Source organism: Dunckerocampus dactyliophorus, chromosome 18, assembly GCF_027744805.1.
Source record: "Dunckerocampus dactyliophorus isolate RoL2022-P2 chromosome 18, RoL_Ddac_1.1, whole genome shotgun sequence".
NCBI lineage: Eukaryota > Metazoa > Chordata > Actinopteri > Syngnathiformes > Syngnathidae > Dunckerocampus > Dunckerocampus dactyliophorus.
The window spans coordinates 16,304,816-16,318,123 of record NC_072836.1 but is presented as its reverse complement, the minus strand read 5'-3'; the positions used below and the strand labels follow the sequence as shown (position 1 = coordinate 16,318,123).

At 39.9% G+C, this 13,308-nt stretch overlaps 1 protein-coding gene across 1 annotated transcript; it reads left to right on the top strand.

The window, feature by feature from the left end:
• The first annotated feature begins 656 nt into the window (after nucleotides 1-656).
• txn2 (thioredoxin 2) lies at nucleotides 657-4,789 on the top strand. The gene is made up of 4 exons (XM_054759530.1): nucleotides 657-755; nucleotides 1,572-1,840; nucleotides 2,492-2,615; nucleotides 4,046-4,789. Exons 2-4 carry the CDS (start codon nucleotides 1,572-1,574, stop codon nucleotides 4,160-4,162), a joined length of 510 nt encoding a protein of 169 aa, XP_054615505.1. The 5' UTR covers nucleotides 657-755; the 3' UTR covers nucleotides 4,163-4,789.
• Nucleotides 4,790-13,308: the final 8,519 nt, after the last annotated feature.

Below are 13,308 nucleotides of genomic sequence, written 5' to 3'. Positions count from 1 at the left end.
ATTTTGCTTATGCAATTGCATGAATAAAAGGGAATTGTTGTATTCTTTAGTTGATATTGCTGCTAGTCGCAGCAGAGTTAAATCAGAAAGAAAATTGATGTAAAACGTATCGGTATCAGCAATACTGGCTCTGTATTTACTTGGTATCGAAAAAATTGCAGCCCTAATAAACTCCCACCCCTCATGTCCTACCCCACCAACTCTTTGGACAGCGTCCTCAGCTGGACAAGTCATGTCACAACACGCTAGGAAAGGAATAAACAACCATCTGCCTTTAATTACTTCAGAGTGCGCTTAAGTAAGTTGTGTACAGTATCTTGAGACCACATCTCTCGTCAGCGCCTTTGGTGGTAAGCAAAGGGTGATTGAGTTCAGTTTAAGGGTGGGGGGTGTTTTCAGGAAGCAGGTGGGGTTCATGCCTGACAGATGGGAGGTAGCAAACTGAGGCTTCTGTCCCGGCTTTGACTTGCCGCTTCGTCAGGCTCACACCTTCCTTCCCTGCACCTGGATACAAATGTTGTTTGCACTGGTGTCGTCCATACCCAGTGTCTCCAGTACCCACCCATCTATATAATTTTTATCCATCCATCTCTACAGTATACAAGTAACTATCTAGGCACGTTTTGTACCCTGTACTTCCGTTTTTGACCATTAGATGACGCTGGTCGCCATGCCTTGCAATAAATGCTACCAAGCTACACCGGAAGTACTACTCTGGTCCTTGAGACCAAGTGCAACGATATCCAGGCAGAAAGGTAAAAATCTGAAATATATGCTGTTTGATTTGTTTGGTACGTATGTGACACTTAAGTCCATCTGTTGGCTCCGGTTGGAGTATTTTGTGAATTTTGCGTGACAGAAAGCGGTGCCAAGGTAATGGTTTGATGACAGAGGAGGGCGAAGAGGGCAAAGTCAGTAATGTTACTTAATGGAGGAAGGATAGTACGCAGCAAATATAATAGCTCTCGTGAGGATGGCGGCAAAACATTTCACAGTTAGTATGGAGAAGGTACGAAAAAGGAAACGTTTGGCTGTTTTAAATGTATGCTGTCGTTGGTAGTGTGTGCGTGTTAAAATAGCGTTGAACATGGCTGTAAAGCCTCGCTTCCTTATAAGCTCGCACGAGACGCTTGGCAAGCCTTATTGGTACACACCAGAGGTGGACGATACTGTACATTTTGGTATCATTCATGACTTGTGATAAGCACAATACAACACAGGAAAAAGAGTTTAGGCAAATAAAACACATATTTTTTAAATAAAAAAACTTATTTGTGAACAATATATTAATTAAATAAAGAAATAAAACATTATTTAAATAATCTGTGTAATCATATTTGGTGCCAATACATGTTTCAGTGTCAATACATCTTTTTCTACAATGCCAAAACTTAATGTCGGTGTTCTGGGTCCATACAACCACCCTTAAATATTTTAAATCATCAAAAGCACCAATGATACCTCCTTGCCTGTTCTGTTCCTTTCCTTGTGACTCAAGTCAAAGTAGCTTCACACTGACTATTAATTCATAACATTAAATCTCTGTTGTTTTGTTCTATCTCTCCCCTCAGATGGCTCATAGGCTGCTAGTACGCAGGATTTGGAAGCTTTCCTCAAAAGAGATCCGCTGCCTCCCAGTGTCCTCTGCCACCATCGCCACCTCCAGTTCCTTTTCCACCTCCTTGCAACCTTCCACAGCCCGGGTCTCCCTCCTAGCCCCCTCACACACTGTTCCTTACACCTCCCATCGTCAGGTCTCCTTCAATGTGCAGGACAATGAGGATTTCACAGAGAGAGTCATCAACAGTCAACTTCCTGTGCTAATTGACTTTCATGCACAGTGAGTATGCACTGTGCCGGTGACACATTTTTTTAAAAATACAAGATTGCCATGGAGATTACAATATTTAGTTTGAATTACTTGACAGAACACTACAGCATTTGACATATCATTTTATCACATTTCTCAATAGTTTTGTGTTTTATAGGTAATCATAAACGTTGTTAAAATAATACACAGTCCGAATGACCGACTTTACTACTATTCTTGACTATGGTCAGTGAAGCATTATAATTAAAAAAATATATATAAAAATAACTGACTTGAATTTGAATGAAATGGACACATTTGCATGTTGGTATTTACATAAAAATTGTTTAAAAAAATGTGATTAATGAGATTCTTTGGACTAGTGATGGGCTTCATATGTAACCAAGTGAATTCTGCTCATTATGTGGAAGTGATTAATGCCGTCTTGCTGGATTTAAGGCAAAATGGAGGGGCTGTTGATTACGTCTCATCTAGTTTGTAGTCTAAATAAAAATTGAAACGGTAGTTCAGAACATTCAGAGAGAGAGATTCTTACATTCCTTTTAAAATATATTAATTAAAAAAATAAAAACAATTTATAAATAAATTCCCCATAGTCGATCAAGGAAATGTAGTCAAATGCCCATGTGTTCTATATTGAATATTTCTGTGTGCTTTCAGGTGGTGTGGTCCTTGTAAAATCCTTGGGCCGAGGTTGGAGAAGGCTGTTGCAAAACAAAAAGGCCGTGTTGCCATGGCAAAAGTAGACATTGACGATCACACAGACCTGGCTATTGAGTATGGGGTGAGTTTCACATTTTATTTAATGTATTTCAGCAAAAATATTGTAACTAAAATGGTACTCGGTGATGCACTGATTTTATTGAATAAAAGGTAATGGGTTCTTCTGGTGCAATAGTAATTTGAAAACATAACTTTCATGTTTGGTTGGGGCCCATAGACCCACTGGACACTTCATTCACAGCAGTACAAGATAAAGAACTTTTAATTTGGATCACATGCAAGAAATAGTGTGTTAAAGTACGTGACTTGTCAACATGGGCCAAAAATTGAATCCCTCTTCTGATTTTGATAAAATTTATTTTTTTAACTGGGAAAAAATTGTTTCTACCCTCGATGAACATAGCTCTTCACTTATTCCATATTGTGCTGGGTTAGTCCAAAACTGAATACATACTGTAATTTTGTCCTCAAAAACACACACTGCCGCATAAAGACAATGTGAATTTTTGTTTTTTAATGTTTGCAAATTTATAAAAAAATAAAATACAAAAAAAAATAATACCAGCGAGTTCAACGAGCAAGTTAGCAAGTTCACCAAGCTCCCAATCTCATTCCACATCACTGAATCCACTGAATCCTTCGCTAGCCTAGACCGCCCTCTGACGGCTATCATCAACTGTAATGTTTAATCCTTGGTTCATGGCAGTCAGTATTAACATTAAAAACATGTTAAATTATTCAAATAAGACCACAGGCTACGAAAGACAAAATCTGCTCAAAATGTTCATTTTCTGTCAGGCATTCACACTGTCATGCCCTCCTGATGGCTAAAGCTAAGAAGCTTTCTCTTTTTGAAAGTGGTCGGATTGTCGAGCTGCATAAGCAAGGCCTCTCGCAGCGTGCCATTGCTGCTGAGGTTAGGCGTAATAAGACAGTCATTCAACATTTTTTGAAAGATCCTGAGCATTATGGAACAAAAATGTCAAGTGGTAGACCCAAACAAAATCACACCTGCGCTGAGCCGGAGGATCCGATTGGCTGTCCATCAAGACACAGGGCGGTCTTCGACCCAAATTAAGGCCCTTACTGGTGTGCCGACTGCAGCGCAATAACCATCAGATGCCATCTGTGGAAAAAAGGTTTAAAAAACGAATTCAAAGACTTCGTCTCCTTCAACGCCACCGTTTAGACTTTGCCAGGGAGCATCAATCATGGGACATTGAAAGAAGGGAAAAAAGTTTTATTCTCTGATGAGGAAAAAATTTAACCTTGACGGTCCTGTTGGCTTCCAACGTTACTGGCATGACAAGGAGATCCCACCTGAGATGTTTTCTATCCAGCACAGTGGAGTGGGGTCCATCATGATCTGGGGTGCTTTTTCATTCAGTGGAACACTGGAGCTTCAGGTGGTGTAGGGTCGTCAAACGGCACCGTGCACTTTGTGTTGCTTATGTTGTAGTATCTTAGCAGTGTGATGCTGTTTGCCTTCAGGTTTCTGCTGTTCCAACGGTTCTCGCCATGAGGGGAGGCGATGTTGTCGACCATTTTGTGGGGATCAAGGACGACGATGAACTGGACTCATTTGTCAGCAAGGTCATTGGACAATAAAGCAGCAGTGCCGGGCCTGCCACTTCATCTACGTCAGGGTGCTGATTTCAGTGTCTCGGTTGTGTAGGCTGCGCATTTTTGAGTCTGTTTAGCAGCAAAGGCTTGACACCAGCCAAGCTGTGCCACGCTCACGCCCATCACTAGACTGTATATTGTCTCGTCTGTCTCTCTTTCTTAGCCTGGTAATGGGTGTGTGCCTCTTGACCTTTTTAAATAAGCACTTCCTGTCTCTTTGACACTTCCAACAGCTTTAATTCAGACCTTTACTGCAGGCGCAGAAGGAGAACTAACACCACAGTACACTTATACTGTGCAATATGAGGGATGAACATTTATACTTTAAGTGGTAAAGAAGGTTTATCCTAATAAACCTGTCAATTAAGAGCTGTGTCACGGTGTTAACTGTAGTTTCTACTTTCGTCCATAAGATGGTGACATTTTTCTAACATGACCAAGCCACGCAGGCTCCTTTTACACCAGTATGCCTAATAATGGGAGAAGGTGTGTGCACTTGTAGGTCCTGAGTGTGAAGCTTGAGAAAGGCAGGAATTGCAATTTGATTTCATTTATTAATGAATGCTGTTCTGCAAACATGGCCACATGATGTAATAAAGAAATCAAAATGTGCATTTGCATTTTATTAGTCCACCCCCCAGTGACTGGGATAAACTCATTTAAACATTTAGGATGATATCCTTTTACAGGTGCAGCTCAATACATTTCAATATCTTTTTTTTTTTTTTTAAACTCACTATTTCAATTAGAAAGATTGTAAAGATTAACTACACAAAGATTTCAAGAATTTATGAACACATTTGATGATAATAGTTAACAGCCCATAAGTGTCATACACGATTTGAAAATTGTTAAAAAGTTGATTATTATTATCAATAAACTGCAAAACCTGAGCCTTTAGTTGGACGCTTAGTCTGAATTGAGTTCCAGAAATCAACTTTACACAATATTCCCGTTACTTGAGATACACCCGTATTTGGAAAGAACTGTTCTTCACAAAGGCACGTACTGTAGATCAGGGTTGGGGCCACAGGTTGGGGGTCCGCAAAATAAATTGATGAAATTATGGGCTTATCGTTGAAACGTGCAGGACTATGAATAGGAAGCACAGAATCCAGTCTTGTTATTGTTCATTTTCTGTAAGCTATAAGATTTGTTACTTAAAAAAATAGAACTTATTTTTCATACCAGAACTGTATGAAAGGGGTCTGAAGTATTTAGGTTGAAATATAAAACATTCCTCGGGCAACATTGGATTCGATTTTTTTTAATTGGCATGAGGGGGGTCCTTTCTTTCAGGGTCCTTTCTTTCACTCCTGTAAGGGGTACGTGGTCCAAAAAAGTTAGAAAAACCCTGCTGTAGATGACCTGAGATGGCTGAACTGAACATGATGTTTTTAGAGCGTACAATGTGTTTACTTAAACCCTTAAAGGACCTCTGTCATCATCTCATGTCTGTGATATGGAAAAAAAAAAGGTCAGATTAATCAGTTTAAACATGCAGTGTGAAAGGGGCGTCAGATCGTATTTTTTCCCCACAGTATGTACTGGGATGCGTGATGTCTGTTGGGATACATTGTGGTCGTCTACGCCTGTGTTCCCCAACCTTTGTTGAGCATGGTTCGGCTGACAGTATCCTGTTGTGTTTTTGCAAGAAAAAGATTGTCGATGGACCACATCCTTGTCATCCTTATGTCCGGGTAGACGTTACAATACCCCCGTTATCCTTAATGATGGTCACACATAATGTATTCTTCTGCTTTAACTAGTTTGCAAGCGAGTTTTGTGTTTACTGGCCAAAATTAAGTTGAATTAATTGATTTATGGGTGCATGTAGATAATGACAAAACTTGGAACAACTTGAAACTGAGGACCACCTATACAGTACATCGCTGCATTGCAAGATGCATGATGCATTATTAGTTTTAAAATAATAATTTTGGAACCAGTTAAGTGAAATTGGATAGTTCCTAATGTGCCACGGCACGGTGGTTGGGAATTGCTGGTCTACACAAATGGCATTTTCGGTTATAACAAATAACAATGGATATTGTAATACTGAGGCCACATTGTGGCGTACACTGATCGTGTTCAGTGTCGTCATGTCTAGGAATGCGTGCCATGGATAGAAAATGTCCTAAAGTAAACAAATCACAGCATAAACAAAGTCAACCAAAGAGCCAGAAAAGCATTTTATCTCCAGCTTGTCATTGCCTCCAGCTTGTCATGTCATTGCATCCATCTTCCAGAACCCACAGTAGACAGAATTCTTGTCCCATTTGTACTTGCAGCGATACTGCCTTGGATGACATCACTACGTGGATATGTGAGCAAAGTCAACTAAGAAACCAGAAAAGCATTTTATGCCTTTATCTCGTCATTGCCGACTTGCAGATGGGCATTTATCTCCCAGAACCCACAGGAGGCAGAACTCTTGGCCCATTTATACTTGTAGCGATACTGCCTTTGATGAGATCACTGCATGGATGTGTGAACAAAGTCAACCAAGGAACCAGAAAAGCATTTAATCTCTATCTTGTCATTGCCGACTTGCAGATAGGCATCCATAACCCACAGTAGACAGAACTCTTGGCCTGTTTGTACTTGTAGTGATACTGCCTTTGAACAGATCATTTGTGAACCAAGTCAATCAAGGAACCAGAAAAGCATGTTATGCCTTTATCTTGTCATTGCCGACTTGCAGATTGCCATTTATCTCCCAGAAGCCACAGTAGATAGAACCTTTGGCCCATTTGTACTTGTAGCAACACTGCCTTTGATGAAGTCACCGCATGGATGCGTGCACGCTGAGCCGCTCATTTGCACCCACAGGCAGGGGAATTCCACTGGCATTACATTAATAGGTACCAGTGAACAGCCCAGATGTACCATTGTTGCATGCTGGATCAAAAGACATTCCTAACATAGTTTTGGGCTGTCTGGGACTGAATGACAGCATCGTTGTTAATGATCGGCCATCAACAAACACCGCCGCCAAAACACACAAAGAGGTCATGTTCTTTATGTCTGCAGAGAAATGACGACAGCCTCCAAAGGTTGAAGAACAGCATTGAAACTCTACACCTCTTCCGCCAAAAACAATAGACCACACCTCCATCCTCCGTACCCTGCCTGTGTGTGTGTGTGTGTGTGTGCGCGTGTGTTGCTCAACTCTCTCTTGTGACCATATAAGGCAAAAACGTCGCGCAAGGGCTGCTGTTGAAGCGGCAAAGCTGCAGAATTCTTCTTATGACTCCTCCAGTTTGTTTGCCTTTCTCAGGGCCTGAAACTGTTAATGCTTGCCGCATGGTTGAAATGCAATCCACAATAACGTCTTTTTTTGTGTGTTTGTCGCTTGAGTGAAGTGTGTGATTGTTGGCTTGGTTTTGTGTTGTGTGCGTGGGACAGAGAGGCTCTCGGGAACAACGCACAGAGATTTGGCTCGGCCGCCGACTGTTTAGTGTTTACAGTAAATTCATAGCTGTATTTATATTTCAAACACGACGCTGACCTCCAGCTCGTTGTCTCATCGCTCATCCAAAAAGAGCAGCGGCTGTGCTTCGGAGAAGGCACATTTTAACAGCATGATTATCAAACCACAGATGATGATGATAAATGAGCAAGGAGACATTTAAACAAAAGGAGGAAAAGGCTTTCCTACATTCCCTTCACTCAACATTCTTAAGTTTTGTGTGTCTTATCACTCCTTCCTGTGTGCTGATTACCAAAGCAAAGGAAGACGTTGGGCGAGACAGGCAATTATGCTGGAGTTGCTCTTATACAGTATATTCTTACAAGATTCCGACCTTTTAGGTTCCCAAAAACGGCTTTGTGTACCAGTTAAGGCGGTTTGTATGAAGTGAATGCGCTTCTGGTGGACGGGTTAGTTGCAGGAATGAATGGTATTGTTTTCACACGGGGCTCACCTTGAATTTCAATGGAGGTCAGGTGTGAGGATACAGCTTCGGGATCTAGGTCATACAGGAGTGCTGCACTTGATGGGCGTGTATGGAGTACTGCAGTTGACAGTATGCACACTGCAACCCTCCTGCTTGCTTGACATTGACGTTCTCCGCCGATTTGGGATCAACATTTGCCATAAAAGTGTCTTGTAATTTTTAGAGTAGATTCAGCTCCAGAGCCTTGCTTTTCTCTCTTCAATTGCCATTGTTGACTCGTGACACAATCCAGGTTTAAGTCCAACATATGCCTCACCCATATAAAAAGTATTATGTATCTATTAACACAGACTAAGGCTAGAAAAAGTACTATGACTATAATAGCAATGTATGTACAGTATGTGCACAGAATTGTTCAATACAGTGGTCTCAATTTGATACCACTAGGAATTGGACAATTCTGGAACCAAAGTCACAAATGTCACACGACATCAAGTCCCCACGAAATCAAGCAATCAGGGGCTCCTGCTGTGAGTGGCAGTAAAACTACATTTTTCATTCAAATTCTGGATAAAATAACTAAGCGGTAAGATGCATTTTCGCACAATAAGAGTTGTCGTTACATTTGTCACGGCGAGCTCAATGCAAAACTTGAGAAAAATAGTCAATTGCGCCGTTACGGCAATGTGTTTTTCTACATTTACTTGCTACTCTGCTAGTGATAAATTGAAAAATTCTTCTCATGGATTACATTTTGTATGTGTTTTCAATAATTTCAATAATTGTTTTGGTTTAGTTTATCATTTGAATGTTTAATAGCAAACTGGGTGTGTACATAAACTGGAAATAAGGATAATTCTACCTTCAATTAAGTACAAAGAAATATATATAAATAATAAGTAAAAAAAAAAAAAAAAGCATGAAATTTTACTTTTTTGTACCAAAAAATATCTAACCAAAATATGTACTCAATCTGAACCACAATTATTTTTATCAGTGCATCCCAAATAAGAAATAAATAAATAACAATATATATATTTTTTATTATTATTATTTTTAACCATATCTGGTCTAGGACAAACGTAATTGAGGAACCTTACTTTATAGATTCATTACACACACAGTGGAATATTTCAAGAATGTATTTGTTAATAATTTTGATGATTATGGCTTACAGCTAATAAAGAACAAACACATTCAATATATTATAACATTTTGAAAAATTGTCACAAATGTTCAATATTGTAAACAATCGTTTTGCACGCTAATCAGCAAATGAACTGTAAATGAGTCTGTAATTGATCTTTTCAAATGTATTGAGACGCAGCTGTATTTCAAGATTTAGTTGTGTTGTACGTGACAAAGCGCGGTATTATTAGTGTCATACCTGTTACATTATACCGTTTTTGTGCTTTTTCCGTTTTTTTTTTGTTTAGTTGTATTTTTACAATATGCTGCGGGCCAACAAAAAAAAAAAATGTGGGCCGCAAATGCTGCACGTCGGACACCCCTGGCCTAGATCGAGCTATTATCCCTGTCTACTGCCATTACATGCTGATGTTGTACCTAGGTGTGCTTGAGACAAGTATGCATGAGGGTGCTAAACTGTAGCAAAACTGGCCACACACATGCAGTCATTTTATAGACTGAGTGGTCTGTGAGTTAACATGCAAGCCGTTTAACATGCCTACACTCAATGGGTCCCTTTCTCCTCGACTGCATGATATAATAGCTTGACACACCCTGAAAGACAGACACACCCTGCTGGCTGCTGGTACAACCAAGGCCAGGAAAAGGGAGACTAGGTCACAGTGGAAAGGAAAGCAGGAGGAGGGAGATGATGATGTCACATGGATGTCTCCATATTTGGTCATCCATGCAGTCTTCTTCTGCATCCTGTATTACTTGCTTGTGCCCAAAACTTTTGTTATTGTGTCTGCTATTGTGCAACCAAACCGTCCTTGTGTCTGTTTGTCAGTAGAATTGCGTAAACGTGTATGAGGCAGTTTTAAGGATGTAAGGAAGAATATGTCTGATGCAGATTTGTGATTCATTTTTGTTTATTTAGCACGGGGAATTGTTTTAGACCCTACATGAATCTCTCAGAAAACATGGACTTCAGAGATATACAGCAGTGGTTGAAAGTGTGGAGACACTTTCACATGTTATTGTATGAGAAAGTGTCTATGAACTTTTGACTGAGCATTAGTGGAAAGTCTGGAGACACTTTTTCATGCTATTGGATGAGAAAGTGTCTTCAAACTTTCCACTGATACTTAGTCCAAAGTTTTCAATAGCTACTAAAACTGTCTCGGAATTTTGTTGCTCAAAAAAGTGTTTGGAGACGCATTCTCATCCTATTGGATACAAAAGTGTCAATAAACTTAGGACTTGGCACCAGTCAAAAGTTTTCAGGCACTTTCTCATGCTATTAAATACAAATGTGGCCATAAACCTATGAATTGGTAGCAGTCAAAAGTTTTGAGACACTTTCTCATGCTATTGAATACAAAAGTGCCTATAAACCTTTGATTGAGTATTAGTGGATAGTTTGGAGACACTTTCTCATTCTGTTGAATGCAAAAGTGTCTATAAACCTTTGAAGTCGAGGAAAAGGCTTCTTCAAGAAGCCTTTTCCTCGATGGACAACTCCTGTACGACTGAGAGCCTACACAGACGTAAACCTTTGAAGGTTCATGAAAAGTTTGGAGTCACTTTCTCATGCTATTGATTGACAAAGTGTCTCCAAACCTTTGAGACTTTGTCATGCTATTGAATACAAACGTGTCCATCACGTATTAGTGGAAAGTTTTGAGACACTTTCTCTTGCTATTGAATAGAAATGTGTCTATAAACTTTTGAATGAGTATTAGTGGAAAGTTTTGAGACACTTTTTCTTGCTATTGAATACAAAGGTGTCCATAACTTTTGACGGCGTATTAGTGGAAAGTTTTGAGACACTTTCTCTTGCTATTGAATAGAAATGTGTCTATAAACTTTTGAATGAGTATTAGTGGAAAGTTTTGAGACACTTTTTCTTGCTATTGAATACAAAGGTGTCCATAAATTTTTGACTGAGTACTAGTAGAAAGATTGGAGACACTTTCCTATTTATTGAGAAAGTGTCTCCAAACCTTTGACTGGTGCTGTACATGTAGTATTCCAAGTAGTTTTGGAACTCTAGCCAGACATACTTGTACATGTGGCCTTGGGGGAGGTCTCTGTGTCTTTTAAATTTTTTTTTTTTTTTAAAGTCGCTGCACATTCTGTTGAGAACTGTCTCCTTGTCCCTTTCCCTGTCTCCCTTGGAATCTGGTCCAGCTCAAGCAGTACAACAAGCTAACCTTTGACCCGTCAGCTGACATTTCAAATATTTCCCATCCATCCCAGCGAGGAGGAGAGTGAAATTTATTGATTTTTCCAGACAGGCCAGGCATGCTGAACGTTCAGTGTTGTGCTCCACATAACACGAGATGCCCCCGCTAGTAAACGTATAGAAAACAGACAGACACATTCCTCAACCATACGTAAATCACACCTTGTTCATAAAATGTCTTTTTTTTTTGAGCGTTTGTCAGGAAATGTCAGTCACCCACGAGTCACCATAGATACATGATAACATAAAGGGACTGAATCATACACAGCCTCCTACGAACAGCAACCATTTTGTGATATTTTGTTAGGGGATAATACTATAGAAATGAAATTACTTCGAGTAGTAAGTGTACAGCTTGGAAAGCAGTATAGATTCACTATCCTCTGAAAATTACACGCAAAAACACACAGCGGTGTGAAAAAATTCACACCAAAATTCCTCCACAGCGCTGTAAGAGATTAATTGCAAGTTATCACAAACGTTTGATTCCAGTTGTTGCTAAGGGTGGCCCAACCAGTTATTAGGTTTAGGGGGCTTTTTCACACAGTCATGTAGGTTCGAATTTTTTTCCCTAATAATAAAAGTTTGATTTAAAAACTGCGTTTTGTGTTCAGTTGTGTTGTCATCAGCTAATATATACATTTCTTTGATGATCTGAAACATGACCGCTGTGTGTTGGTCCTCACTTGTTTCCAGCTATTTCAACAATATTGGTTGTGTGTTCAGTCATTTTCAGTAAAGGTTTAGGTAAAGTATATCCCAGATTTTGGTGCTGAAGACTATATATTGGACTGAGGGGTGAGGGGTGGACTCAGTGTTGTGAAACACTGCATAGTATGTCATGCAGCAGTGACTGACGCAATTGTCACAACTTGTTATGGATGTTGCAACACCGTCATCTGGTTTGCATTTGTAATGAAGTACTTTGTAAAGATGTGGCCAAAAGTAACTGACTTGACATGTTTAACAAATACTTTGCAAGTGAAACATGAAGCAAAATCTCCTCACAGACGTCTGGCCACGACTGTACTAGAGTACTTCCTCCTTCAGCAAAGTTCTAACATGTCACCAACTGTAATGTTAATCATCTCCAACTGATAAAGACTGCTGATTCATTAATCTTCATTTCACAATGTGCAAGTAAAGTCTATTTTCCACTGTTAATGCCTCCCTGCTGCTTGCGGCATTTGCACTGGCCCTGGGCCAACAGTTCTACTTGGCCCGGTCCATGCCCACGAGGATATTTGAGGTAAGCAAGTTCACGCTGAGCTGTTGAAAAGGAGTGGTAGTAGATTTTATTTTCATGTCCCTATTTTCCAGTCATTTCTTTACTTGTCTTTATTCACACGCCTGTCATATATTTCGGTTCAGTTATTTATCAAGTGTGGTTGCTTTTCATACGAATCCACCTGCACGAGCACGCATTGTCGGTGCATGAGCAGGTGTTTTTGATGACAACAAAGAAAGCAAATGTCAGTCAGTCCTACGATGTCTGACTGTAATTTTGCATTCATTAGTTGATGCCCTGCAGCAGTTCCCATGCAGTGTTTACATGACTCGGCATGAACGTTGGTTCACCTGTTTGACTGACACCAGCCTGTGAGAGTAATGCACATAAGAAACTCTTTATGACAGGTTGTCCTCATCGAGGTATCTGTTTAAATCCACAAAAACAATGCATAACACCGATAAAATATAACTTTTCTGCAGAACTTTGTCATACAAACCCCCACTTTGCTTTCTTCTAGGAGCTGCTGTGACACTGTGCCTCGGACCACCGTAATGTCCCATGCATCGCTGGAATGCACAGTTGGAATTATTTCAAATGCGCAAATGATTGAAGACTTATGGTAGTT

What these genes read in the sequence shown, in the direction of transcription:
- txn2 (XM_054759530.1), top strand. Translation starts at nt 1,572, where the DNA reads ATGGCTCATAGGCTGCTAGTACGCAGGATTTGGAAGCTTTCCTCAAAA. An exon ending in CTAATTGACTTTCATGCACA is followed by an intron (nt 1,841 to 2,491) that starts GTGAGTATGCAC and finishes GTGTGCTTTCAG; the next exon opens with GTGGTGTGGTCCTTGTAAAA. An exon ending in ACCTGGCTATTGAGTATGGG is followed by an intron (nt 2,616 to 4,045) that starts GTGAGTTTCACA and finishes GTTTGCCTTCAG; the next exon opens with GTTTCTGCTGTTCCAACGGT.